This window comes from Mercurialis annua, linkage group LG8 (genome assembly GCF_937616625.2).
Source record: "Mercurialis annua linkage group LG8, ddMerAnnu1.2, whole genome shotgun sequence".
Taxonomy (NCBI): domain Eukaryota; kingdom Viridiplantae; phylum Streptophyta; class Magnoliopsida; order Malpighiales; family Euphorbiaceae; genus Mercurialis; species Mercurialis annua.
In genome coordinates, this window is record NC_065577.1 from 41,536,446 (window position 1) to 41,563,312 (window position 26,867).

General features: G+C 30.0%; 4 protein-coding genes and 1 long non-coding RNA gene across 7 annotated transcripts; all 5 read left to right on the forward strand.

Annotated features, from left to right (window-relative positions):
- The first annotated feature begins 310 nt into the window (after window positions 1-310).
- LOC126661018 (uncharacterized) lies at window positions 311-2,207 on the forward strand. The gene has a single exon (XM_050354772.2). The coding sequence runs from the start codon at window positions 321-323 to the stop codon at window positions 2,073-2,075; it is 1,755 nt and encodes a 584-aa protein (XP_050210729.1). The 5' UTR covers window positions 311-320; the 3' UTR covers window positions 2,076-2,207.
- Window positions 2,208-4,302: 2,095 nt separating this feature from the next.
- LOC126662106 (putative F-box protein At3g25750) lies at window positions 4,303-5,319 on the forward strand. The gene has a single exon (XM_050355994.1). The coding sequence runs from the start codon at window positions 4,303-4,305 to the stop codon at window positions 5,317-5,319; it is 1,017 nt and encodes a 338-aa protein (XP_050211951.1).
- Window positions 5,320-15,486: 10,167 nt separating this feature from the next.
- Window positions 15,487-16,356, forward strand: LOC126662365 (uncharacterized). The gene is made up of 2 exons (XR_007635752.2): window positions 15,487-15,839; window positions 16,109-16,356. It is a non-coding gene; the product is annotated as an uncharacterized LOC126662365 (long non-coding RNA).
- Window positions 16,357-17,613: 1,257 nt separating this feature from the next.
- LOC126660668 (uncharacterized) lies at window positions 17,614-21,933 on the forward strand. Of its 3 annotated transcripts, XR_007635407.2 has the most exons (6): window positions 17,614-17,840; window positions 18,762-18,854; window positions 20,515-20,556; window positions 20,691-20,922; window positions 21,583-21,657; window positions 21,730-21,822. XR_007635407.2 is itself a non-coding variant. In XM_050354268.2 (5 exons), the coding sequence occupies exons 1-5, from the start codon at window positions 17,724-17,726 to the stop codon at window positions 21,831-21,833; spliced, it is 588 nt and encodes a 195-aa protein (XP_050210225.1). In that variant the 5' UTR covers window positions 17,621-17,723; the 3' UTR covers window positions 21,834-21,933. The 3 variants fall into 3 exon arrangements, 2 of the variants coding, with proteins under 2 accessions (XP_050210226.1, XP_050210225.1); XM_050354268.2 differs by lacking the exon at window positions 21,583-21,657 and having other exon boundaries at window positions 17,621-17,840; window positions 21,730-21,933; XM_050354269.2 differs by lacking the exons at window positions 18,762-18,854; window positions 21,583-21,657 and having other exon boundaries at window positions 17,620-17,840; window positions 21,730-21,933.
- Window positions 21,934-22,538: 605 nt separating this feature from the next.
- On the forward strand, window positions 22,539-25,910 carry LOC126660667 (clathrin light chain 2-like). Its single transcript, XM_050354266.1, has 3 exons — window positions 22,539-22,889; window positions 23,322-23,475; window positions 25,393-25,910. Exons 1-3 carry the CDS (start codon window positions 22,606-22,608, stop codon window positions 25,744-25,746), a joined length of 792 nt encoding a protein of 263 aa, XP_050210223.1. The 5' UTR covers window positions 22,539-22,605; the 3' UTR covers window positions 25,747-25,910.
- The last annotated feature ends 957 nt before the right edge of the window (window positions 25,911-26,867 follow it).

A 26,867-nucleotide genomic window follows, 5' to 3' on the forward strand; every position in this document is an offset into this window, starting at 1 on the left:
TTTTATTATATGATTTTAGATATTTTATATTTGTTGTAATGTAACGAATGGACTGCATCATTGCACGTCTACTACTAGACAATTGGCCTGGAAAGTTATTCTGAAAAGTAAAAGGAAAAGGACTTTGTTGTATCCATATTTCATTTGGATTCTTGATTCCTTTTCATTTTTGGAAAATAAAATTTGATAAAATTTTCTATAACCTAATTACTAGTACTTATTAAATCAGGAAAATCTATGGTCTCTTGGGTCTATATATATCAGCTAGGAAGTACCATTAGGTATTATAAATTTTCTAGAGTAAAAAAGGCGAGAGATATATGAGTAACATTGATAACATTATTTCTCGATCCGAGAAGTTCAGTTCACCACGCAGGATTATGAGCTATCCGTTAAACGACATGGTAAATAAAAGCAGCGAGGAGTATCAGAGACTAACGTGGGATGCTCTTCGTAAGAGCATCAACGGCCTGGTAAACAAGCTTAATGCTGCAAACATTAAGCATTTAATCCCCGAATTGTTCGCGGAAAATCTAGTTAGAGGCCGAGGTCTCTTTTGCCGAACATGTATGAAATCTCAGATGGCTTCTCCGGCTTTCACTGATGTATTTGCGGCTTTAGTTGCTGTTGTTAATACGAAATTCCCGCAAATTGGTGATCTTTTATTGCGCCGAGTTCTCTTACAGCTTAAAAGAGCTTATGTGCGCAACGACAAGCCCCAACTGCTGGCTGCTGTGAAGTTCGTTGCACATCTAGTTAACCAGTTGGTGGCTCATGAGATTCTTGCGCTCGAACTACTAACAGTCTTGCTCGAGAATCCCACGGATGATAGCATTGAAGTGGCGGTCTCTTTTGTTACGGAGTGTGGCTCTACTCTCCAAGATTTGTCACCGAAAGGTTTCTTCGGAGTCTTTGAGCGCTTCCGGGGGATTCTTCATGAAGGAGTCATTCATAAGCGCGTCCAATATATGGTTGAGAACCTCTTTGCCATCCGAAAAAGCAGATTTAAAGGGTACCCGGCTGTTCGTTCTGATCTAGACCTTGTGGAGCAGGAGGAGCAGGTAACTCATGAGATCTCACTCCAAGATGACAACATTGATCCTGAGGTCAACCTTGATATTTTCAAGGTCGATCCTGACTTTATTGAAAACGAGCTGAAGTATGAAAAATTAAAGAAAGACATCCTCGGCGAGGAATCTGATGAAGAAGAAGAAAAAATAGACGAAGTTGGTGATGATTATGATGAACAGCCGATGCTAATACAAGACGAGACTGAAACTAATCTTGTCGATTTGCGGAGGACTGTTTACCTAACCATTATGGACAGTGTATCGTACGAGGAGTGTGGCCATAAGTTACTCAAGATCAAACTCGAGCCAGGGCAAGAGATGGTGATATGCAGTATGATTTTGGACTGCTGCAGCCAAGAGAAATTTTACAACCGTTTTTATGGTCTATTGGGGCAAAGGTTTTGCATGATCAAACAAGTATACAAGGACAGTTTTGAGGAGTGCTTCGTTCAGCAATATTCAATGATACATCGATTAGAAACAAATAAGATACGAAATGTGGCAATGATGTTCGCCCATCTGCTTGCTACCGACGCTCTTTCTTGGCGTGTGTTATGCTACATATGCTTAAATGAAGATGACACGACTTCCTCATCTCGTATTTTCCTCAAGTTTCTATTCCAGGAGTTGTCGGAACATCTTGGTATTTGTGGTTTGAATAAGCGCCTTACAGATCCTACTATGAGCAACTCTTTTCAGTCTATCTTCCCCAAGGATAATCCCAAGAACACACGCTTTGCTATCAACTTCTTTTCGTCCATCGGCCTTGGTGGGATCACTGAAGATTTGCGCCGTTACTTGAAGAATATGCCGCAACTTATCATGCAACAGCAGAAACCTGACTCAGAATTTGGGGATAATGCTAGTTCATTAGAGTCAGAGAGTAGTAGCTCTGAATCCGATGCGGAATATGGCTCAGATTCTTCAAGTTCGAGTTCCGGCAATGCTAGAAAACGCAGTAAGAGTTGCAGCAATGTCAGGCACAATAGAAGGAAGCTACACTAAAGAAATATGATGTATTGCATACTTCCTTTTTTTTTCCGTATGTATTGCATACTTCAAAGATTAAATTTTGACACAGTACATAGTAAATGTTAAAATTATGGAATTTATAGATAATTAGACCATTTAAAATAATTTCGGCTAAATTTATACATTATAAAAATTATATATTTTAGTATGAGCAGTTTTATTTGAATAATTAATAAAATTAAAACAACTATATAAAAAATGGTGCTTATTATATAAAAGTTATTTGAATTTAAAAAAAAAAAGCTAACAACAGATCACATATTAAATTTTTTTATCGATATAATATTTTTTTAATTAAATTGAGGATTTATACACGTATAGTTTGTGTAGTAAATAATTACTTTAAAATTGTCTCGTGTGATTCGGATGATTAAAAAAATTAATTTTTGGTGATATCTAAAAATAAAAAAATATTGGGTATTCTTTTTGTAATAAATTGATAGTTTAATAACCTTTTCGAAATAAGTCAAAGTCTGGTATCCTTTTTGTAACAAATCGAAAATTGAGTAACCTTTTTGAAATAAAACATCCTTTAGTAACCTTTTTGAAATAAATTGATAGTTCGGTAGCCAATAAAGTATTTAACCCGTTTACGGGAAAAAGGCGAACTGATGATATATTAAAGGCTTAATTTCTTAAAAAAACCCCACCTTGCACTTTTTCTTCGTTTATACCCTGATCTTGTAAAAACACCATTTGTACACAATTTTGAGTTTTTATGTTTTATCCCTACCCAAAAGCATTAAATTGTACTCTTTTCATTTGGAAAAGAGTTTAAAACATATTTTTTTCTATTTTTAAAAATAAAAATAAATCCTTAAACTTAAAAAATAATCAAATACATCCAAATAATTAATTAATTCTTTTAATTTTATAAAATAATAAAAAAATTATTATTATTTTAAATTTTTTTGTCGGAAACATTTTTTTTTAAAATTTAAAAATTTAAAAAAAATTCGGAAATATTTTTTAAAAAAATAAAAAAAATTAAAATTATTTTTAATTTTTTGAAGAAAATGGTATTTTTGTACTATTAATAACATTAATATCTAAATAGTATATAAGTTAAAAATAAAGGATTGTTTTAAACTCTTTTTCAAATGAAAAGAGTATAATTTAATGCTTTTGGGTAGAGATGAAACATAAAAACTCAAAATTGGGTACAAGTGGTGTTTTTATAAGGTCAGGGTATAAACGAAAAAAAAATATAAGATGGAGTTTTTTTAAAGAATTAAGCCTATATTAAAAGATAGTTATAACCTTTACAAATTCTAAGTATCAAATTTTTGAAATAAAGAGCCTGAGATTATAGATTCAGTTTGAGTTTTATATGTTTTAATATTTTGTTAATTTGGTTTTTATTAATTTGGCAGATTTGGCTAAAGAAATGAACAAAGCTACACGGTTAATTTAATTTTGATGTCGGTTTAAATTGATTTATCAGCCTAAAATGTTTTTGTTTAGTCTATTCTTAATTTCTTAGTAATGTTCTATACATTAATAGCGAAAATCAATCTAGGGTTTAGCCAACTGATTTTTAAAATATTAATGCTACCAACTCTTACTTCATATTGGATTTTAGAAACAATATGTGTATTAGAAATTTAGTAGTTCAGTATTCCATTTGTTTTATTTTGGTAACCAACTTTTAGTACTTTCCTAAACCTGTTTTACAGTATTTTTCCTAAAATTTAAAAAGTTCCTCTCTAGTTATGAGCAAATTTAAAGGTGAAACAGTCAATTATTAAATAAAATTGGTTTAAATACATCAAAAATCATCAATTTTCGCGTGTTTTTGGTATTTAACACGAACTTTTAATTTTGGCTAAAAATACATGAAGTATCAAATTTTTGCACATCAGTTTTTGCTGTTTTATGTCCAAAATGGTGCTCGTGCTATTATTGTAAAAATAAGATAGCTCGTATATTTTTATGCCAAAATTAAAAGTTCGTGTTAAATAATAAAAATACGCGATAGTTTGTGATTTTTGGAGCAATTTAAGCCAATAAAATTCTATTTAGAAAAGGAGAGTATTAGAGAGTTTTAGGGAAGGTAAAACTTGGATGGAAATTCTGTGCTTAACCATCTTCTTATTTATCGGCAAACATACCAAAGACAAAAAAAAGTTGGAGTCCTTTTATTCTATATATATTGAATAGCATAATTATAGAGAAAAAAACAATATCAGAAGAATCAAAGATGAATTTAGATAGGCAATGTAGTTGGTCTGATCTACCAATTGACATCATAGCTTCAATTATCGAACTTCTAAAAGCTCGAATCGACATTATTCGTGTCGGAAGCGTTTGTCAATCATGGCGAAACTCAGTAGCCTATTATCGTAGCAGTGCGAAGGGTAATGTTATTAGCCCTCTCGAGCTCCCTGTCCATGATTCTCTTCAAAAATACTGTAATTATGGAATCAAGATTCCTAAATTCTTGAACTTTTACGTAACGATTACCTATATTGTTAAACCAACTTGTAAAGGTACTAAAAGTTTCTTGGTTGAAGTTGATCATCATCACTTAGGGCAACACAAAGCACGCCTTTTACGCCGCGTCAGGCGAAAGTTCAAGAAGGATATTATTTTTCATCGTAATGAGGTGGTTGATTCAAGAAATTATCATGTATCGGAAGTATGCAAAAGACACACACTCAAACATTTTTCTGATCGGAGTTCTGAAAGAATGACTAGTTTGTTCCAGAAAGTGATTGTTTATCCGGATAACGATCGGACTAGTAAAGAAGACTGTGTGGTGTTTGCAATCACAGAAGGATATTTGATTTACTGTAAATTTGGAGATTGGGATTGGAAGAAGATGAACGGAAAAAGTTGGGAGTTCGAAGATATAATTGTTTATAACGGGCGAGTGTATGCTGTTGATTTCCAGAGTCGTCTTTGGGTTATTTGTTTTTCATCATCATCAGATTATTTTATGAACTCTGTATGTGATCAGTTAATCGGTGAGCGTTTACAGAGGAATTATTTGGTGGAGTCTTGTGGAGATCTTTATCTATTGGTATCAACGGTTTTTCATCAAGAAATCAAAATTTATAAACTGAAAGATTATAAATATTGGGATTTAGTACCAAGCATTAATGATCGGATTTTTTTCATTGATGATCCCGATAATTCTCCGTATAGTTCTTCATTCTCGATTTCAACCAAATATTATCCGAATCTAAATAGAAGTGTATATTGCACTCGAACATAGGCGACTAAAAATTATATCCGTCCGTCCGGTTAGTACGAAAAACTTATCCCTGGCTATGCCACTTACGGGAATAATTTGCACTCTAAAGCATTCTCATGTTGTTACTTTAATTTTGCCAGCTCTTTTAGATTGCAATTTTGTTTAACATGTCTAATTGTAACTTTAAGTGTGCTAAACTCTTGAATATTGGAGCATTTTCTTTGCTATTTCTCATGCCTCTTTTATAGTCTTGTACAATTGTGATTTATTTCTTTTGAGTAAATAATACATGCAAATTTTGGAGACTTATCTGGAAGTCTGAAAACCCAACAATACTGCAGATTCTTAGCCATGCTCATATCCGGAATACGACATTCAATTACTCCACGTGTCATGTATTTAATGGATGGTCTATAATTCTACGTGTCGAACTAAATTCACACAAGTATATATTGATGTCGGTTTTAATTTGCTCACCCATACTGTCATTTGTGCAAGTTAAATAATACTAATATATTGTCTATTCATTTCTCATATGACTGCAAATGTATAAAAGCTCATTGGAATCTAATAAACACATCAATAAAAAATTGATTTATTCAGCCTAAAACGTTTTTGTTTATTCTATTCTTACTAATGTTTCATACATTAATAGCAAAAGTCAATCTTTAAGTTTAGCCAACAGATTTTTAGAATAATAATGCTACCAAATCTTACTTCGTATTGGATTTTAAAATCAAAATCTGTGTATTAGTAATTTAGTAGTACTTTTTTCTGATTAATATAAAGTCAAGCAGCTACTTAATTAATTTAGCTTAGCTCACTTAAAAAATCATTGATTAAGAATTATTTTTCTTTGTTGATTTTAAACTTGCTTTATAAAACGTTTTTGTTAAAAGTAAGTTCAAAATAATAGTAGTATTTGTTAGGCAAAAGGTTCAAAAAGACCTCAAACTTATATGCCTGGAATATTTATGCCCTTCAACTACAACTAGGTTCAACCTAACTCACAAATTTTTTGAAATGAATTCCATAACAGTAAGCTAAAGATTTCTAGTTTGCATGAGCGACCAATTGTTTGATCTTGCAAATGAAAGGCAAATGTTCGTCTCTAGTTAATTGCGGCGGCATAGTCAATTCCGTCTTTTTGTTTGAACTTAAACAGTGTCGGAAGAGGTTTTGAGAGGTCCTTTTATTCCAAATTTATTCCATGAACCAAACATAACCTATAAAAAAATTAAGTGATTTATCTTAAGTTAAAGCATGGGTCAGCGTGGGTATTTGGGATTTCATTCGTGGGTCAGTGTGTTTTAAAAGAAAATGTTTCACCTTGGAATAAACAGTAATATATTGTGTAAATAAACCAATTGAATGGCGTTTGGAAAAGAGTGACGGAGTCATGCCGGAAGGTTATTTATTTGATCATTTAAAAAAAATTGGGAGCGGAGTTAAACCGAGTTGTAGTTAAAGGGTATAATTATTCATGATATATAAGTTTGAGGGCTTTTTGCACCTGTTGCCTATTTTTTTTTAAATCACACAAGAATCATTTTAGACTAAATTTATTATACATGCAGTTTCATAATATTATTATGAACAAGTAGAAAATCCTATATATAGTAGATGAAAGTGAAAATCATGAAGTTTTAGTTGAAGAGCAATTAACATGGCTACACAATTAAAATACTTCCGAATTTAATACTTATCTATATAATTAAACAAATTTAAATATTAAAATATTAAAATAGCATATTCATTAAAGTTCAAAATCATTAATAAAATTGTTTTTCCTACGTGGAGGAGTAAACTATAAGTCTAGAACCGAAAATTATAAATGAAATAATTATCTTTTTAATCATAGCCAATCTTCAAAACAAATTTGAATCTTTTGTATATTTGATATTTTAACTATAATTTTTTTAATTTGCTCAAATTTTAAATTTTGTATCTCATGACTTCAAGTTGACTAAGAAATATAGCATATAACCTCCCGTCTATAACCATTGTAAGAACACGTGATTCATGCATTCATTAGCAATCAAGTCCACAATTGTACATGACTATAAGTTAATTTGAACAACTGTATATAATATTAAGAAAAAAATGTAAGATTTGGACAAATTACTAAGATTTAAATAAAATAATGTGATAGGTTAAAACATTTTTAATTTTTAATAATATTTGGCCTATAATTTTTTTATTTTAGAATTTAAACAATATTAGAGTAGTATATTAGCGTATGTGTTCAATGTGAAATTATGTGGAAACATTAAAGGTTTCTTTCCTTTCTATGGATTCTTTAATTTTGTTGGCACGTAACTCACTACATCGATCAGAACAATCCGGACGATGAGGACGGCCTTGCTTTTCAAAATTGCTGGGAAAGAAATCATCGGGAAAATGAGGGTGGCCTTGTTTTTTGAAATTGGTGGAGAAATGCATTGTTATCCTCTTGTATCTCTTCAAATAACAAAACAGTTTAATATTTTATTTTGGTTTTCTCTAATATCTTAGCATAGTTTAGTTTTAGAACTAAATTGACTTGTCTCTCACTTAAAAATATACATGACTATCATTTGCATATACTCTTTTACTTTTATCGGTGTAAAAGTTTTTCTTAAACTCACTAAAAAATATATTTTTCTTTGTTGATTCTAAACTCTCTTTACAAAATGTTTTTATTGAAAGTAGGTTCAGAATTATGCTAGCTATTATCTCTAAAAATCACCCAAATCACACTAAATTAGTTATATCATATAGCTTCATAATATTATTGTGAACAAGTAGAAAATCTACCATAATTTAATTGAAGAGTAATACTAATCAACATGACCAAAAAATTAAAATGCTTCTTCGATATTTATTTTAAAAATTAAAGTACTATTTTAATGCTAAAATAGTATATTAATTTAATTTTGATTGAATCGATCGATTTTTAACCAAATCGACCTTTTACGTACCCATATTTCGAGCTAAATATCAGTAAGTTCTGTTTACTTAAAGATCTCATCTAGTCATCCTTTTAGCATGATATTTGGGATAATTTATTTTTATGGTATCCAAATCATTATTTTATTACAATCTGGTGATTAAATTTTGATTCATTTTATTTTAATTATTAAACTTTAATTTAATTTCAACATAAGATTTTTTTGGCTAAAACTGCATATATGTGACAGTTGCTTTTCATTATTTTTTCCTGCAAACTTGTCCCGTATATATAATTTACTCGGGAAATTAACATTTCAAGTCATAACCGGAACCAAAAATAGAGGGAGGGATTCTAACTCTTAGTACGAAACAAAATGAAATTATGAATACATGACAAGTTTTTAGATAAAAATAAACAACTAGTTGCAAAAAATAAACAAAAATCATAGTGCAAGCTGATTTAATAGAAATTAAATTAGTAGATTTTTGTTTTGTTTTAACCGAATCAATGTAGCTAGTAATTTTAATTGAAGCCAATTTAATCAAATTAATAGAAATCTAAAAAACTTAATGTTGAACCGGCCAAAATAATTTATTAATTTGGTTAAACCAATAAAAATATAAAGAATAATAGTTAAAACTAAATAAATATATATATATATATATATTCAATATTTAATTTTTGTTTACTAAATTTTTAAAAAAATTAATCATAATCGAAATACCAACTGAACTGACTAAACAAACCTAATCATGTGAAGAATGTAAATAAACTTAATTGAAATATATCAATTAAATTAATTATGGTAAACCACAAAAACATTCTAAAACATTCACTATTTTTTTAAAATACATGATATCCTTATATATAACACTCCCACCAAAAACAATACAAATTTACATTTTTATGCTACAAATTAAATGATGACACGTCAGCACGTATCTGAAAATGCATCAGTGTACATCAACCCTGGGTCAACATGATGATCAAGCCGGCGTCAAGGCCTCAAATACGTTAGAGATACATCTTAAAATATATTTGATACATCTATGATACATCTCAAGAAAACATATCAAACACAATTTAGATGCACTTTTTCAAATACATTAGAGTTAATTGCAAGTAAATTCACCAATTTTAGCTTAATTTGCAGTTACAACATAAATTTTCAAACTTGGCAATGTCATCAACGAACTTTGCAATTTTGGAAAATTAATACACCGATATTTTTCTGAGATATTTTTATTGAGTTGAAAGCCGGAATTGCATATATACTAACACATGCTCAAAAAATGTGTTGCATATCTTTACTATATATAAAAGCACGGATGGGATGGGGGGACAGGCAAATTTACTGAATAATCCTTTTCAGTTTACTACTAAATAAAAGTTTTATAGTCATTAACTAATTAATTATTTAATTAATCACTATTGTAATTAAAGTCCTAATTATAATAGGTAGCTAAATTATCTCCAATTTAATTTTTAGTATGTAAAAAATAACTAAATTGTCTTCAAATTAGTAGGAACACCTATCTTTTAGTTTAATTGAACTACAAAATTAAAATATTGTATTTGGTCAATATAATATTATTTAAATTACTATTTTATTATTTTTAAAGATAATATTAATATAATTAAGTTAATTATGGTTATTATGGTTATTATAAAACCAAAAGAAGAATAAATTCAGTATGGAAAAAAAATTAATAACCGAATGTATTATATTTACTTTTACAAAAATTCTTAACTAATTTAATATTAACTATAAATAGAAAATTGATATAATTATAATAAATTTACTAATATGTTCATTGACGAGTTACGTTACGAGCCACGTGCATTGCACGTAATGTGAAACTAGTATATATAAAATGTTTATAACATATATTAAATTAAAGGGTTAATGTCATAAAAATTCACCAACTTTCCACGTTTTTTTTTATTTTAATCACGTAGTGTAAATTTTTTCATTTTCATGCACGAACTACCATTTTTTCTCAAATTCATGCACGGTGCCGAGGTGTCACGGCTCCATTGGTTTAATTCGCTGAGGGGGAGATCATTTTACACAAATGAATGGGTACCACCTCAGCAGCGTGCATGAATTTGAGAAAAAGTGGCAGTTTGTGTATGAAAATGAGAAAATTTAAACTGCGTGATTAAAATGAGAAAACATGTAAAACTCGTGATTTTTTTGACATTAACCCTAAATTAAAATATATGTGTTGCATGCTCTAAAAATGTTTAAATTATATATCAATGAGTATTTATCATGTATTATATGTGAAAAGAACGTATAGATTATGTATGAATGGTGTATATCAAATGCATCTATAGAAACACATCTAAAACATGTCTCATTATATAAATATATATAAAATTACGACGCGTCTAAGGGCGGAACTAGGCATATGCCTAGAGGGGCCCTGTAATTTATTTATTTTTAACAAAACATCCTTTTACTTTTTAGTTTTTTTAAATACTTACACACACATGTGTGTGTATATATATATATATATATATATATATATATATATATATATATATATATATATATATATATATTACATGAATCAGAAAAAAAATTATAAACGCATCAAGATATTAATGTTGATGAGATGGTGTGTTGAAGAAATTAGTGAGCTGGCATATTGATGCAATATCGTGTTTGACGCGTTCACACAAGCAACATGTATTATTTTTAGTGGACCCATTTAAATATAAAAAAGATATTGGATGAAAAATATTTGAAAACTTAGCATTTTTGATACTATTAAAAATAGGGGGTGTCAAAATAATCGTGTCGTTAGCCGTGTAATTGTGTTAATCGTGTTATCCATTTATTATCTTAACGTGTTAATCGTGTCATATCATGTCATTCGTTTAAAATTCGTGTCGGGTGGGAGATTTTGATACGATTAGTTAAATGGGTCGTGCTTGTGTTAGACTCTAATCGTATCAACAAAGTGAGTTGACACGACACGAACACGACCCGCCAATCCATTTTAACACTCCTAATTAAAAGTGTTTAATATTATTTATCCAAAGAAAAGTGTTTAATATTTTTTTGTTTTTCCATTTAGTTAATATGATTCAACCGATTGTTTCGTCATCCCTAATTCTAGCTCTAATGGTAACATCTTGAAGTCCCCGAAAACAGACTCAAACTCAGCCCATTTGGAGGAACAGGAGCAATATATTAAAGAGGAAATTAGGCTCTACACCACTAAACACCTATTTATTCTCACTTATACAGACGCGCGTAATATTTTCCAAAATCACCTCACCTATCTTTTTCCTTTCTTCTTTACATCTTTTCTTTGATTTTTTTACTGTTTATATTTTTGAAATATACGATTTGTACGGCAAAGCAGAGTAGAGGTCTTTTGTGTCAATCGATTCAGATGAGAATCATATCCGCTGAGATCTCTCCGGCCATAACACAAAATTTCCATTGAATTGGCTAGGGCTTACGATGTTGGATTTGATTTAGTTGTGATTGAATTGAAATCAACAGATGAATGAGTAACGGCGGGAAGATCGTCGAGAGCTTCTAATTGGACCCCATTCTACTATTGTTGTTGTTGAGATGGAAAGGTACGCTGCTATTCTCAGTATTGCGGCGGAGGCGTGTCAACTTGATTGAATATATGAGATGCTTGTATTTGTTCATCAGGCACTGCCAATTGACAAGGCGTAAACAAATTCATTCTTTTAAACAACTCAGAGCCATCGTCGTCTGTCTTTTTCTTTTTGTGTTGTTTAATGTGCAAATTGTAAACAGTCTACGGTTTTTCTCCCTCTATTTCCATCACTCTATTATCTTTTACTAAATAGTTTCTAACAGTTCACTAAAAGGTTACTAATTTTATATTTTTTTTTTTAAATTTGGTCCTCGATTCCTCGTTGCTATCAGTACTGAGTTTGTGTTAGGATGATGATGATGATCGCCTTCTCAAAGCAAGACAGATTAAGTGTCATTTCTATTGTTTCCCTCCTCACTGTGCTTTCATTCGTGGTTTATTATTCAATAGGTAAATAATATATTGTGTTAAATTGTGTGCAGCAAGTGGTTTTTGGACGAGATTGGTGTTGAAGGTTTGATTCATTTTCTTTATCTGTTGTTTTAAATTATTAAATTTTATGGGAAAATTGTGCAAAAAAAATTGATTAGAAGAAATTAAGTTAATTATGTTCATGCTCTCACAGTTCTCATCATCAGTTAGCTAAGGAACTCTCTATTCCTCATATTGTTGTGGGTACCTAATTCTTCTAATTCTTTAAAGAAATATCATATTTTTTTAACTTGCTGTTTGAGGTGTGTGTTTTGTTGATTTTGATTCTTTGTGGATGATGTCACTTTGGTTGGTTTTATCTGAATTAAACTCTAATTGAAAATCCTTGCTTAAAGAATGGAGATATTGGTTGCAAATCGTGTAAAGTTACCAATTGTCCATGTCTAATTGCAGGGAGTCCCATTAAAGGTCACTCTCAAGATCTGGAAGTAAGTTGACTTCCTCCATAAAAGGTAGTATAAACGGTTGTGCGGCGGCTTTGTTTACTGCTGCAGATGTCGTTAGTGAGCCACAGATTGGATGTTGTTGCTTGACGGTTGAGCCAAGTATTTTGGTGATGAATGAAGTTTTTGATTTGTAATTTTTATGACCAGGTTTGCCGTTGGTTAACCAATGGTTAACCAATAATTTTAGACTTAAAAAAGACGATTTAGGTTTTGTGACAGTTGTTGTTGCGGTGGTGAAGGTGAAGGGGTTTATAATAAAATTTTGTAATTATTTCTTTTGCTGGTTAACCAATGGTTACTTAAGGTACACCAATAATTTTGTTTGTAATGCACTATTGTATTAGTCTATAAAAAATTTATTTTAATTTTATTATTGGTTTACCAATAGTTTACTAATAGTAAACTAATAATTTTATTTTTGTAATACTGTTAGTAAACTTTAAGTTAACTGTTGGTAAATTTATAATTATCTTTTTGGTGATGCTATTGATTTTTTATGTAATTTTTTTTTTCACTTGTGTATCTGTAATGATTTTATTGTTGGTTAACTAATGGTTGACTATTGATACACCAAAATTTTTAATAGAATAAGTAATAATTTATTTTAACACTTTATAATTAAAAAATAAAAAATAGTTTATTTAAATATAATATTTTTGATGAAAATTATGCTTGTAACCATCAAATTATTAGCTATATCCATTTGTGATTTTCATCTTTTTGCGTAATCTATGCTATTTACAGAGCTTCAATAAAGATAGACTCATGAAATAAAAAAATGCTAATATTTAGCATAAACATACTGCACATTTAAGAAAATTAATAAATTTATTTTTAGTACACCGTTAGTTAACCGTGAGTAAACGGTCGATAAATTTATAATTTAATTTCCATTTTTAAAAAATTAATATAAATTTTGTTATAGTACACCGTTAGCTAACCGTGAGTAAACTGTCGATAAATTTGTAGTTAATTTTCAAAATATTATTTCCGTCTTTTAAGAAAAATATCCAGCAAAGTCGCAATTGTAAAGGACAAACAAATATAGTAAATTGATGGTATACCAATATTTAATTCCTTATTAGTTAACTAATAGTAGACCGTTAGTAAATTGAGTAGATCAATAGTTAACTACCTATTAGTTAACTGATAGTAAACCGTAAGTTAACTACTCATTTAGTAAACCAAAACATAAACTAATTTTGTATATATTTATAATACTGATAGTAAATCAATAGTAAATTCTTCTTTTAATAAATTGTATATTTTTACCAAAATATTATTTCCATCTTTAAAAAAAAATAGCTAATAAAATCGCAATCATAAAGGACAAACAAATATAGTAAATTTATAGAAGATCAATAGTTAACTACCTATTAGTTAACCGATAGTTGACTGTTAGTAAATTGATAGCAGATCAATAGTTAACTACCTATTAGCAAACTGATAGATTTGGGTGCTATTAAAAACTTGCAAGTATATAATGAACAATTAAACTGATAGCAAACCGATGATAAACTTTTTTTAAGTAAAAATAAATAAATCAATAGTAATTTTATCTGTTGATAAATTGAAAATAAATTGATAATAAATTTAACTATAATAATACATTTTATTTTTATTTAAAATAATCTTTATAAAAATATAAAGATTTAAGGTTAATCTTTCGATTGATATTTTAGTGGATGAGCATAATATACTTGGATTAAGAAAATAAAAAAATAAGATTAAAATATAATGTTGCCTTTCATCAAAAACTAAGCATGCACATTTCCACTGCACGCATCATACACATTTTCATTATTCTGAATCATATCTTCTCCTTTATGCTACTCATTTCTCAGATCAAAAAACCCAGCACAACAACTTTGATCATTTTCTTTTCTAACAGGTAGCCGTCGGGAAACCATCACCTCCACCATTTGGTTCTACACTTTCGCTGCCGCCAAGAGTATAATGGCTGGGCTATTGTTGAAACCCATCCTCTAGAAATTTCAATTCAAAAGTTTTAACCTTTAAACATTTTATACAAAGATTTCTAATATCACAGAACCCATTTTTATATTTTATCAGCTGGTGGAGTTGGTCTTTTTTCAAACAAATCTTGTCGGTATTCAACCACCACCTCCATTTTTGCCAATTCCTTTCCATCTCCGGTCGCTACTACTTTCATTGTTTAACTTCATCAATTCTCAGATTTTCCATGGCCGTCTTCAGTCGCCGGCGGATTTCCGACCCAAGATCAAGTTTTGGAGTCTGATCTTGTGTTAATTTGAAGATGGCTGTTGTATCAAATCCGGCGGTTCCTTAAAATCATCCGATCAGCATTGTAATTTGGCATATCAATCAAACCGTATATTTCAAAATTGAAAAATATATTTTTGCAAGATATCTTGGTCGAATCGTAAATCTCAACATGTTTTAGTTAACAGGTATTTGTGAGATTATTTTGCTAATTAGTAGGTATTTGTCTAAAAAACCCTATATTAAAGAGAAAATTAGCCCATATACTGTTTTGGGCCAAAATATTGTGATTTTTACGGTGACCAAATTCATTTTAATTTTTTACGGTTACAAACTTTTTTTTTTGATTTAACAATATATATTTTACACAAATAAGTTTATAAATTTGACAAATACTTAACTGTTAATTCAGCAAACCCACAATCAATTCGTTACTTTCCTATTTCTTAAGATTTTCTCTAGATTTTTGGGACCTTATATGCACTTTCCTTTTCCTCATATATTTTTCCTAGATTCTTGCCTTCAATCTGTAACTCCTATCATTAACAAAATATTTCCCATTTTGTTTAGAAATTAGGTTGAATATCTTCTGAAAATGACGAAAACAAGGGCTGCCAAAAAACCCACCTCCAACCGAGAAATCTCTTCATCTCTCTCAGCCCGCCTCCGACGCAAGCTCTCCGCCATCGCGACCGCCATCGAGTTCGATTTTGCTGCAGCCCTCAGCTAACTATTTGTCTCAAGCCCGCCGCTGCCAAGCTGCCGCCGTACGTCCAAAAATCGCAGATATGAAGCCATGGAGGAGACGACAGAAACGTCAAAAAATCCGTTGATGTCAAGGTAATTGTTCTAAAAAATCCTTATATGTTATTGCTTTTAGAGTTCAGAATCCGACATCGTCTTTAATTAAAATTCCTTTGATCTTATAATAAACAACAACCTTCAATGTTGTCATTCTTGCATTTTTAAAAAATAATTACTGTCAGTATCCATGTTAGTTAACCATTAGGTAACTATTAGTACACTATTAGTTAATTCATAACAGAAACTTTAATTCTGCAAGCATTTCTAAAGTTTTTGAATCGTCTTTGTTATTTTTTATATTGCAGTTTTTTTCTGCAAACTGATGAAAAAAACGATGAACGAAGGCGGTTTGAGTTGAACGAAGAAAGCAGTCGTTGGAGTGGGACGAAGATAGGCGAATGATGAACGAAAGCGAACGATAAACGAAGGCGCGGTGTCTGGCAGCTGTTGTCTTTTTTTATTATAATTGGGATATTGGCAATGATGTACAAATAATTAAGGTTAACTATATGTTTTTTAATGGTTAATTAATAGTTAACTGACTTTTTATGAATTTTTATATAAAATATGAATATATATTGATAATTACTTTTTTTAATTACAATTAACTAATATGTGACTAATAGTTAACTAATTGTGCCTATTTAATGAGTAATAGCATACTATTAGTTAACTGCATGTTAATTTCATATTAACTTTATTTTTTCAACCTAATGTTAAGTTATTAAGAACAAATTGATATTTTTAATGATTCATAGTATACTATTAGTTAACTGAAAAGTAAAACCAATGTCTACATAAAGATCTTCCTTCCATACTCCGTCATATCAGAACTTTCAATGTTGTCATTCTTGCATTTATAAAATAAAAAATTTGTTAATTTTCATATTAGTTAACCATTAGGTAACTATTAGTAAAATTTTATTATTTAAAAAAAATCAAATCGTTTTTTTGTTGAAAAAATAATACAGCTAGTTTTAAAAAAATTGTTATTTGTTTTTTAAGAATCATGTATTTGAATAATCATGTATTTGCCATTATATATGGGAATTACATTTGAATTTCTTGTTTTGCTGGATTTTTTTTATTTCTCAAATGCTTGTTGTTTTCATTTTTTTAATCATTTTATTTTTTTGGTTTCCCTTTTGCCGTTTATGGCATATAATTCAAATTATCAGTTGCTATAATTAAGGATTATTAAAGATTTTTGAATATTAATTGCTATATATTTATGCTTTGAGATTTTGTAGGAGATTTTGATTCTTGTAACCACTTCCTTCCTTTTTTATAGTTGACAGTAATCCTCAAATATCATAAAGTTATTTGTACAATTTAGAAACTTAAAAAGTATGTCATCAACTTTTTTTTGGTCAACAGTAAAAATCTAATTAAGTATAGCCATGTAGGGTACTTATTTAAAGAAGCCTATATTAAAGGGTTCATGCATATTGTAAATGCAAGATTTGCGAGGCACGTACTCCACCCCCTATGGGTGTGGAAGGACCATCAAACCGAACCGACAAATTTGATTCAATTTAATTTAATCTTATAACAAAAAAGTTATATGTTTGATTTGATTCGGTTGTAACCTTATAAAAATTGCAGTTAATTTTAACGTAAACCTAACCAAACAAATCGTGCTGAATTACCGATCCAATTCAATTTAAAAAAATTACACTTTCTCATAATTTATTTTAAAAAAGAATAATTTTAGTTATGTTTGGTTTCAACCGAATGCTCACCCGAACCATCAATAAAATGAAATATAATTAAACCATCAAAAGGTTGGTAGTGGTAGCTAAGTAGCATTAAATATTATGGTAGGTACCAACAATATTAATATAGTTCTCATGGTTCTTGAGTAATGTAGACTGAAAATTCAAAGTTTTCAACTAAATAAAAATTGATAAGAAAATAAAAATGAAGAATGCAAAGAAGATGAAGATACTTTGCCTTCATGGATTTAGAACCAGTGGAAGTTTTCTTCACAAGCAAATTACCAAATGGGATCCTTCTATTTTTGCTCAATTTGATTTGGTATGTCATTTTTATTTTAATATATTGAATACATATCTGATCCGACATAATCATTTTACACTTTTCTGTTTTTTTTCTCTTTCATGTTTTATCTCGATTGTTTTTCTAATCATTGGTCGTTTTTATTTTTTCTCGTCTTTATTTTTTATTTTTTTTGGTGTCGGTAGTATACATTAGATTGCAAAAAGATTGGGGCTCGAATCCTGTTTATTACAAGACTAAGGTTTAATGGTAAAAATAATAATTTATTTCAATCCTTTATGTCATCTAACAAAACTTTTAACTTTGATAATTTTAGCTTAATTTTAAAAATTTATAATTCTAGTCAAATTTTCAAAATTTCTTAATTGCCATGCGATATTATGCGTTTGAAATTTATTTTCAGAAGTTATATTTTCAAAATTTTATGATATTAATCCAAAATTGAACGATTAGTGAAATTGCCTAAAATTATAGTTAAGTTTACAAATTGGACTAAAATTATCAAAGTGGATTTTTTTGGTTAGATATGCAAAATCAAATGTGAAAATAATTGAATTTTTTTAGACTATTAGACCAAAAACTAAACTGTTTATATTTTACACTTAAGTTGTGAAGGGGACAAAACAATTTAGACTAAATTGTTTACATTTTACGCTAAATTGTAAAGCGGATAAAACAATTTACACTAATTGCTTATATATTACACTAAATTAAAGAGGGGGTAAAACAATTTAAAATGCACTATATGCATGTACATATGAGTAAATTTATCTATATGGATATTTTATTTTTTTTCTTTTATGATATTCATGGGCATTAAAATCGTAATGCATATGCTAAAAGAGTGCCAATCTAATTGAGATGATCGGGTACGTTTTTAAAATTTTATATCCTAGTATTTCACTGAAAAAAAATTAACACAAATTAACAAAAATGTAGGATTTTCCGGATGGAATTTTTGCTGCCGGAGGAAAGTCAGATATTGAAGGGATATTTCCACCTCCATACTTTGAGTGGTTCCAATTTAATGAAGTAACTATAATTTTTCTTCTCTGCATTTCCTTTAATTTGTAAATTTTCCTCTGTAAAATAACATTAATATGCTACAGAAAAATAAATATTAAATGAAATCTATTGAATTTAATCAGGATTTTACACAATATACAAATTTGGAAGAATGCATTGCCTATTTATGTGACTACATCACAAGTAAAGGTCCTTTTGATGGGTTGCTTGGATTCTCTCATGCATGTATCTTTATTTCAATCTATTTTACTCTCAGTATTATGTTTCATGGAAATTTATCGAGTTTTATATTTTGATGTTTCATTATGGTTTTTTAAGATATTATAAGGACTCTGGAATTTTATATTTAGGAATAATTGCAAAAAAAAATCATAAATTTGAGCACATTTTATAATGGGTAGTACTATTCGCCGCCCCAAATAACCACCCACCGCCCAACTTTTGACCAAACTACCCCTAAATCATTTTCATTTTTTTAAAAAAAAATTCAATTCTCTCAAATCAATTAAAAACCCAACGAATATCCGAACGAATTTATAATAAAAATGTTAAAATCGACTAAAAATAAATCTAACAATTAATCGGTTTTAAATTTTTTCATTTAAAAATTTTTAATTTTTTTTTAAAATTTTTTAATGGGCCATCGACGGGAGATGGCGATGGTCCAATGGACCATTGGACCATCGCCAAAGCTGGACGATGGTCCATTGGACCATCGCCATCTTAAGGCGATTGTCCATTAAAAAATTTTAAAAAAAAAATTAAAAATTTTTAAATGAACAAATTTAAAACCGATTAATTGTTAGATTTATTTTTAGTCGATTTTAACATTTTTATTATAAATCCGCTTGAATATTCGTTGGGTTTTTAATTGAATTGAAAGAATTGATTTAAAAAAAAAAACTGAAAATAGGTTAGGGGTAGTTTGGTCAAAAGTTGGGCGGTGGGTGGTTATTTGGGGCGGTAAATAGTAGTCCACTTTATAATTCTGACACGGCTTCATCATTCAAAAAATGTCTAATTTTTTCGATTTTATTTATAATTCAAATTTCAAAATCAGCAATTTTATATTTTTTTTTAATTTTCAATTTCAAGTGTAATCATTTGTTCACATTAGAGTGGAAAAAACTTAAATATGTGCATTATATTGTTTTATGTTGTTTCAAATTGCCTTTTTATTATAAAAATTTCAAAAATAAAGGGCATATTTGAACCTCTTTCACTCCAATTTAAATAAATGGTCACAATTGAAGCTGAAAATTAAAAAATTGGATAAAATTGATGATTTTAAAAGTTTGACTATAAACAAAAAAAATAAAAAAATTTGATTTTCCAGTGATTAAATCTTCCAACACAAAATTGTAACTCTAGCAATTTAAAATGAGAATTATTAATTTTTTATGATTCAAAATACCGAACAATTTATTTTATAAAAAGATATTGATATGGACGTTGGAACAATATAATATTATGATGTCCACAATAATATTTTTAATCAAAAAACTGTTCGTTCTTTATAAATTAAAAAACATAGTAGTTCGCATATGAAATCATCAAAGTTTAAAATTCGTGTTAAAATTATAAAATAGACTAAAAACTCTAATTTATTTTACAATTAGCCCTTATATTTATAACATTTTTTTGTGACATATTGTAATGTTTTCAGGGTGCAACACTCTCAGCTTTGTTGCTAGGCTACCAAGCTCAAGTAATATTCCAATTGGCTGCCCTAGTTTTATTAATTGCACACTATGCTTATTCTTAACTAATACATTTCCTATTATAAAAAAAAAACTAATACATTTCCTATTTAAATAAATAAAATATTAATTGGTTGATCAGGGCAAAGTATTGAAGGAGCATCCACCAATGAAATTGTTTATATCAATATCAGGATCAAAATTTAGGGATCCAAAAATATGTGATATTGCCTACAAGGATATAATTAAGGTCAAGTCAGTCCATTTTATAGGAGCTAAAGATTGGTTAAAACTGCCCTCTGAAGAGCTGAGTACTGCATTTGATAGCCCTCTAATTATAAGGCACCCTCAAGGTCATACTGTCCCAAGACTTGGTAAGTGATTTTTTTTAATTAATTTACTGCCTTATGAATAAGATAGTAAATGAATCGATATGTTCAAGTGCAGTTCGGCTTGAACGCGTTTGCTAGTTTAAATGAACGGGTTTGAATTTAAATTTATTTATTTAAACAAATCGACGGTGCACGGCTCATTTACGTTCACGAACAATTTATTTATGAGCTCGCGAACGAACCCGTACATGAACTCGCAAACGGACTCGTATATAAGCTCGTGACAGACTCGTAAATAATCTCGATTACCAGCCTGTAAGCTGACTCATATATGAAGTCGTGAGCTAGCTCTTATGTATAGTTTCGATTAAAACTACAATGTAGTCTTTAATTTAAACTATATAGTTTTATGCTAATTAAGAGTTTCGAACTCACCTTGTTTAATATCCAAATGAACGAGTTAGAGCTCAGCTCGCTTAGCACCTAAATCAACAAATTCGACTCGTTTAGCATATAAATGAACGAAATTAAGCTCGGCTCATTTCTCATCTAAATGAACAACACAAATCGGTTTCGAGCGGAATATGAACATTATAAAATTTAAAATGAACAGGGTTCGGACTTGAATTGAGTTTTTGAGTTCGATATTGAGAACTCAAATCAAGCGCGAGCTGAACGTGAGCATTCTCATTCATATAACAGGCTGAACATAAAAACTTCAAACTTTGATTCAATTCGATCCGTTTACAGCTCAGCTCGAAATGTAACTGAAATAAGGTATAGTATTTTATTTTTCTAGTGTTAGTAAGGCAATAAAATAAAATTAATTTATGTTGGTGTGTTGAGCAGATGAGGCAGCTATTGAACAACTACATGGTTGGGCTACAGAGATCAGCCAATGCAACAATGAAGAAACTAAATTGAATGAAGAGGGAAGACCAAGTTCAGCCTAGTAGAATTAATGATAAGGTTTATAAAAATTCTACTTCTTTGACATTAATAGTATGTAATATCCAAATAAAAATACTAATAAATTATTTTTTATGCTTTTTATTTTTTATTTTTTATTTCAATCCTGTTTAAAAGTTGGACATACAGTTAAAAAGCCTAATCACTCAGAAACATCGGACCTTTAAACTTTTTTTCAATTGCACCATGACGTTAAAAAACAATCAATTTTATGCTATTTTGCATTTTTAACTTTTGATTGTACCTTAAATTGAAAATTTTTAACGATTTTATTACTATAAAGATGAAAACATTTAAGATTTAAAGAAAATATGTTATTCTTTTCCACTTGAATAAATTCAAATAAATCTCTTAATTATAAAAAAAATTCAAATAAGTCATAAGTAAGAATTTAATTGAATATTAATAAATTAATTTTTTAATTTGTTTTAAAATTTAATAAATTAAAAATTAACATGGACCCAATGGCCCATATTATTATAGGCCTAAGCCCAAGTATTTTATGTTGTCTATTTCTAATTGTTTTAATAATTGTTTTATTTTATGTTGTCTATTTCTGCTCGTGGCGAAATTTTTGAACATCTAAACATGGACCCAATGACCCATAGTTATTATAGGCCTAAGCCCAAGTATTCAAGGTATCAACAAAGCCCACATCTTTTCTTGATATATCAGTCAATTAATAATTTAATACAGAGTCGCACCATCTTCCCGAACCTGTCCCTACCAAACAAAAAACGATTTGCACATACAATAATGTCGGATTTTGCTGACTCGTTAGATCATGACTCGTTGACTCAAACTGAGTTAACTCGTCCGTTTGACGACGACGACGTCGTCTACAACGACAATAATTCCGAATCTCAACAATTCGAATCGTTTACTGGAAATGACGACGTTTTTGAAACTGATCGTGATTATCATCCGCCGGTTTACGGCGATATTGTATCGGAGGAAAATGGAGGATCGGACGGTCCGGTTTTACCGTCTCCGTTGGAAATGCAAGCTGAGGAAGGATTTGCTCTTAGAGAATGGAGAAGGTAGATCTGATCCTCTTGTTTTTTCGATTTTCTATTAGGTTTTCGAGCAATTAGGTCATTTTTATTTTTTTTATTGTCATTAATTAGCATGTACAATTTTTTAATATTAAGGTTATTTGTAGTTATGAATGTTAAGCGAGTGTAAATTTTGGATTATTTTTTGATTAAGTGAAATTATGCTAAATTTTATGTAATATCAAAGTGTAATTTTTTGTAATTTTAGTGTAGAAAGTTTGAATTATGTTATTTTGATTAGGATTAGGAATTTTGAATATTGACATTTTATTGTCGTGTTTAATCATACTTACAAATTTGGAACTTGTGTTTTTGACCAATATATGGTAATAATTAATAAAGGTATTTGATTGAATGTGTTGCTTTGATTTTAAGTAGAGGATACTGATTACTCTTGTGGTTTAATTTGATATATAGAGAGAACGCGTTGAAGTTGGAGGAGAAAGAGAAGAACGAGAAGGAGATACTGAGCCAAATACTCAAGGAAGCTGATGAATATAAGGTTGAGTTCCATAGGAAGAGGGAGATTACCTGTGAGAATAATAAAGCTTTCAACAGGGAAAAGGAAAAGGTAAGCATGAACTTCGTGTTTTTAGTCTTGGCATAGCTTCTTGTTGTTTGTTTCTTAGCTTTAAATGATGCCCTGCATCAGTTTCCTGCTTTGCGTAACTTCTAAGTAGCATGGACACTTCATCTAATCGACGTTTTCCGCTTCGGAAACGTGTTGGAAAAGTGGCATTTCAAACACGAAACTCGTTTTTAACATAGAAAACCTTACATAAACATTATTTCACTGTGTCCGTATCCAAGTGTATTAACTTTGTGAATGACGAGGTGCATGGCATAGATAGTTGCATTGTCTATTTTAGTGTTAAGCTTATACGCAGTATGACGTTAGGAGGTATTTAGTTTGCAATAGTACTAAGGATTAAGAAGTACGCAAAATCAACGTTGTTGTGTATTGTGTTGTCTTCATTTTTGTTGACATACCAGCTCAATGGTGACAGTACAGATGGTAGGATTTAGTTGTGCATTTGCTGAGGGTGGTTGAATTGAATCGATTACAGTCTACGGAAGTGAACTTTATTTTGGAAAAGAAATATTCGTTGTACTAAGATCATTGCTGTTTTTCGCCATCTAAACTTCAGTGATGAGCCTTTATGAGATCCCGTGTGAGATTGGCTTGCCCTTTGACGAAGTAAACTACCACAGAGATCTTAGAAATTAGAACTTCTATTAGGCTTTATGTTATAATCACGCAGGGGTAAATTGATTAGGATATTAGAGCCAATGATATTGGTAACGTGGATGATTACTGATTTGAGGCATCTCTTTGGCTGTAGAGTTACCATCACATCTGTTTTAGGGTTACTATCACGTCATTAGTTATTTCCTGTATTTCATATCTTCCTTCACCTATTAATTAGTTTTTAAATCATAGTTTTGTACTTTCTTTAAGCATATTACGAGTACACAGACCAATAGCGAGTTATTATTGCGTGTCAAATTCATATTGAAGTATATCCTTGAATGGGAAAAAGAGTGTGTACTTGAGCAGAAGGCCTTAGTTAGTAGCCTTAGTTGATATTACAAGAAACATTCATTAGGCAGTTAGTGTGGTCCTTTGGTCCTATATTTGATGATTTATTCAAATTGAAATTAAATTCAAGTATGGTTGTGTCTGTTTAATTTAGGCATGCCCTTAATTTTTCATGACTTTCAAAAAATTGTTTGGACCTTTTATGTATCGTACTTTTTAAAAAACTATTATTGTCATAATATTAATTGCACAATAAATAAAGGGTGCAACTTACTCTTTGTGAGGACAGGCTTCCAAAAATGTATTCTAAAAACTGTTTAATTTAAGCACGCCCTATTTTGTTCTTTTAACTTGATCTCTTTTTAGATAAGAATAGGTTCTTGAGAAAAGCAATGCTATTTCTAACCCCTTGCGGTTAGGGGTGTGCACGGAACCTGACCGACTGAAAAAAATAATTCGTTCCGAACTGAAAATGATTGGTTTAGTTCGTTTACTTTAATTTTCTTAGCAATTTCGGTTCAGTTCAGTTTTCAATTTTTAAAAAAAACATGAACTATCAATGTATAATGTAATTTTATGTTTAGACTTTAGACTTAAAAGTATTAGATCCTTATTATTGAAATATTAAAATGTTCAATATACTATTGTTTGGTCTGTAAATGATTCTGAATTTTACATGTTTCTTTTTTATTATTTTTCTTGCATTTTTTCTTTTAAGTTCTGTGAAAAAAAGAATTAGATATTCATTTCAGTAAAACCAAAAACCAAATTAAACTAAACTGAATTTTATTCCTCTGATTCTGTTCGGTTTATAAATCCTTCAAAAACAGATTGGTTATTGAAAAAACTCGCTTCCGAACTGAACCAATCACCGATAACGGATTACACACCTCTACTTGTGGTAGATGCCGCAATAAAGTTCTGAAACATGTCTGTCTTCTGTATCAGGTATTTGTGTCTAGTCAGGAGAAATTCCATGCTGAGGCTGACAAGAATTATTGGAAGACGATCGCAGAGCTCATTCCTAACGAAGTGCCAGTCATAGAGAAACGGGGGAAGAAGGATCAGGAGAAGAAGCCTGGTATTGTCGTGATCCAAGGTCCGAAGCCCGGGAAACCGACGGAACTCTCACGGATGAGGCAGATACTTATAAAATTGAAGCACAACACACCTCCGCATCTAAAGCCCTCTCCACCATCAGCACCGTCCCCTAGTAAGGATGCTAAGACCGGCGATGAGGCAGCTCCGCTAGCTAAAGCTGCCCCGGTAATTACCACTCCGGAGGCAGTAGCTGTTGCTTAGTTGTTATTCCATTGCCTTAATTGTGGGTATTTATAACAGTTTCACTAGACTTAATCCGTAGTGTATCTCTGACTATATTTATCTCAGTTAGTTTCTATGTAAAAAAGAAAAATTACTCTTGCAGAGTTTACTTTTGGATATTCTAATTACTAAACTTATATTTATGCTCTGTCTATATCGTATCGGTCACCGAACTGAACTAATCGAAAAATTGAACTGAATTAAACTAAAATTCAATTTGGTTTATTTCTAATATTTTCTATAACAGCAGTCAATGATATTGTGTGTGTGTGTATATATAATTTGTGGTCCAACTAATTAATTAAATTTATCAGTCGATCTAAAGTGGTCCAAGCTACTTGATATGATTTCATCTGGATATAAATGAAAACCCATAGCAATCCAATTTTTGTTTTTGCAAATTGCAGGTGGATCAAAATTAATGTCTAAACTCTGGACCGCAGTCCCAAACTTGACAATTGAGGTAGCAATGGGGCGTGCAAATTAACAGATCGATTTAAATTTAAATTAAAACTTTAGTTTAGTTTGGTTTTTGATTAATCTGATTTGGCTATAGTTAAATTTTCTAAAAAGTTAAATTACCATGGTTTGATTCGTTTTTTAAGAATTGACCGAAATAATCGAGTTACATTTATATAATAAAAGGTGAACTGTATAGTTCTTTAGAAAATTAAGGCACTTTCATACGTTCTAGAGGACTTAAATTGTAATTAATCTTCTAAATTCAAATGTAATGAATAATTGACACCATTGTGGTTACCGAAGTTCGATTAATCAAAATAACCGATAACACCAAATAATTATTTCAGTTTGGTTTTGCTTTATATAGATTTTAATTTGGATAACAAAAAAATTACTACTTTTTATTAATTCGGTTCAAATTTAGTGACCGAACCAATCGATACAAGATCGTAAATAGAGGTGTGTAATGTGTATATAATTATATATGTGGTCCATGTTTGAAAAATATTCCATAGCATATGATGCCTTATCTTATTTATGGATTTTTACCATCGCTTGTTGTCCATATTTGGTACCATATTAGATTTGCTTCCATTAGAAAAAATAAAAAAGATAGTTGCAAAAAGCTGCCTACATCC

Bases quoted from the DNA above. Each gene is read 5' to 3' on its own strand.
- LOC126660667 (XM_050354266.1), top strand. From the start codon at position 22,606: ATGTCGGATTTTGCTGACTCGTTAGATCATGACTCGTTGACTCAAACT. The intron at 22,890-23,321 runs GTAGATCTGATC...TTTGATATATAG, and splicing joins GCTCTTAGAGAATGGAGAAG to AGAGAACGCGTTGAAGTTGG. The intron at 23,476-25,392 runs GTAAGCATGAAC...CTTCTGTATCAG, and splicing joins TCAACAGGGAAAAGGAAAAG to GTATTTGTGTCTAGTCAGGA.
- LOC126661018 (XM_050354772.2), top strand. From the start codon at position 321: ATGAGTAACATTGATAACATTATTTCTCGATCCGAGAAGTTCAGTTCA.
- LOC126660668 (XM_050354268.2), top strand. From the start codon at position 17,724: ATGAAGAATGCAAAGAAGATGAAGATACTTTGCCTTCATGGATTTAGA. The intron at 17,841-18,761 runs GTATGTCATTTT...ACAAAAATGTAG, and splicing joins TTTTTGCTCAATTTGATTTG to GATTTTCCGGATGGAATTTT. The intron at 18,855-20,514 runs GTAACTATAATT...TAATGTTTTCAG, and splicing joins AGTGGTTCCAATTTAATGAA to GGTGCAACACTCTCAGCTTT.
- LOC126662106 (XM_050355994.1), top strand. From the start codon at position 4,303: ATGAATTTAGATAGGCAATGTAGTTGGTCTGATCTACCAATTGACATC.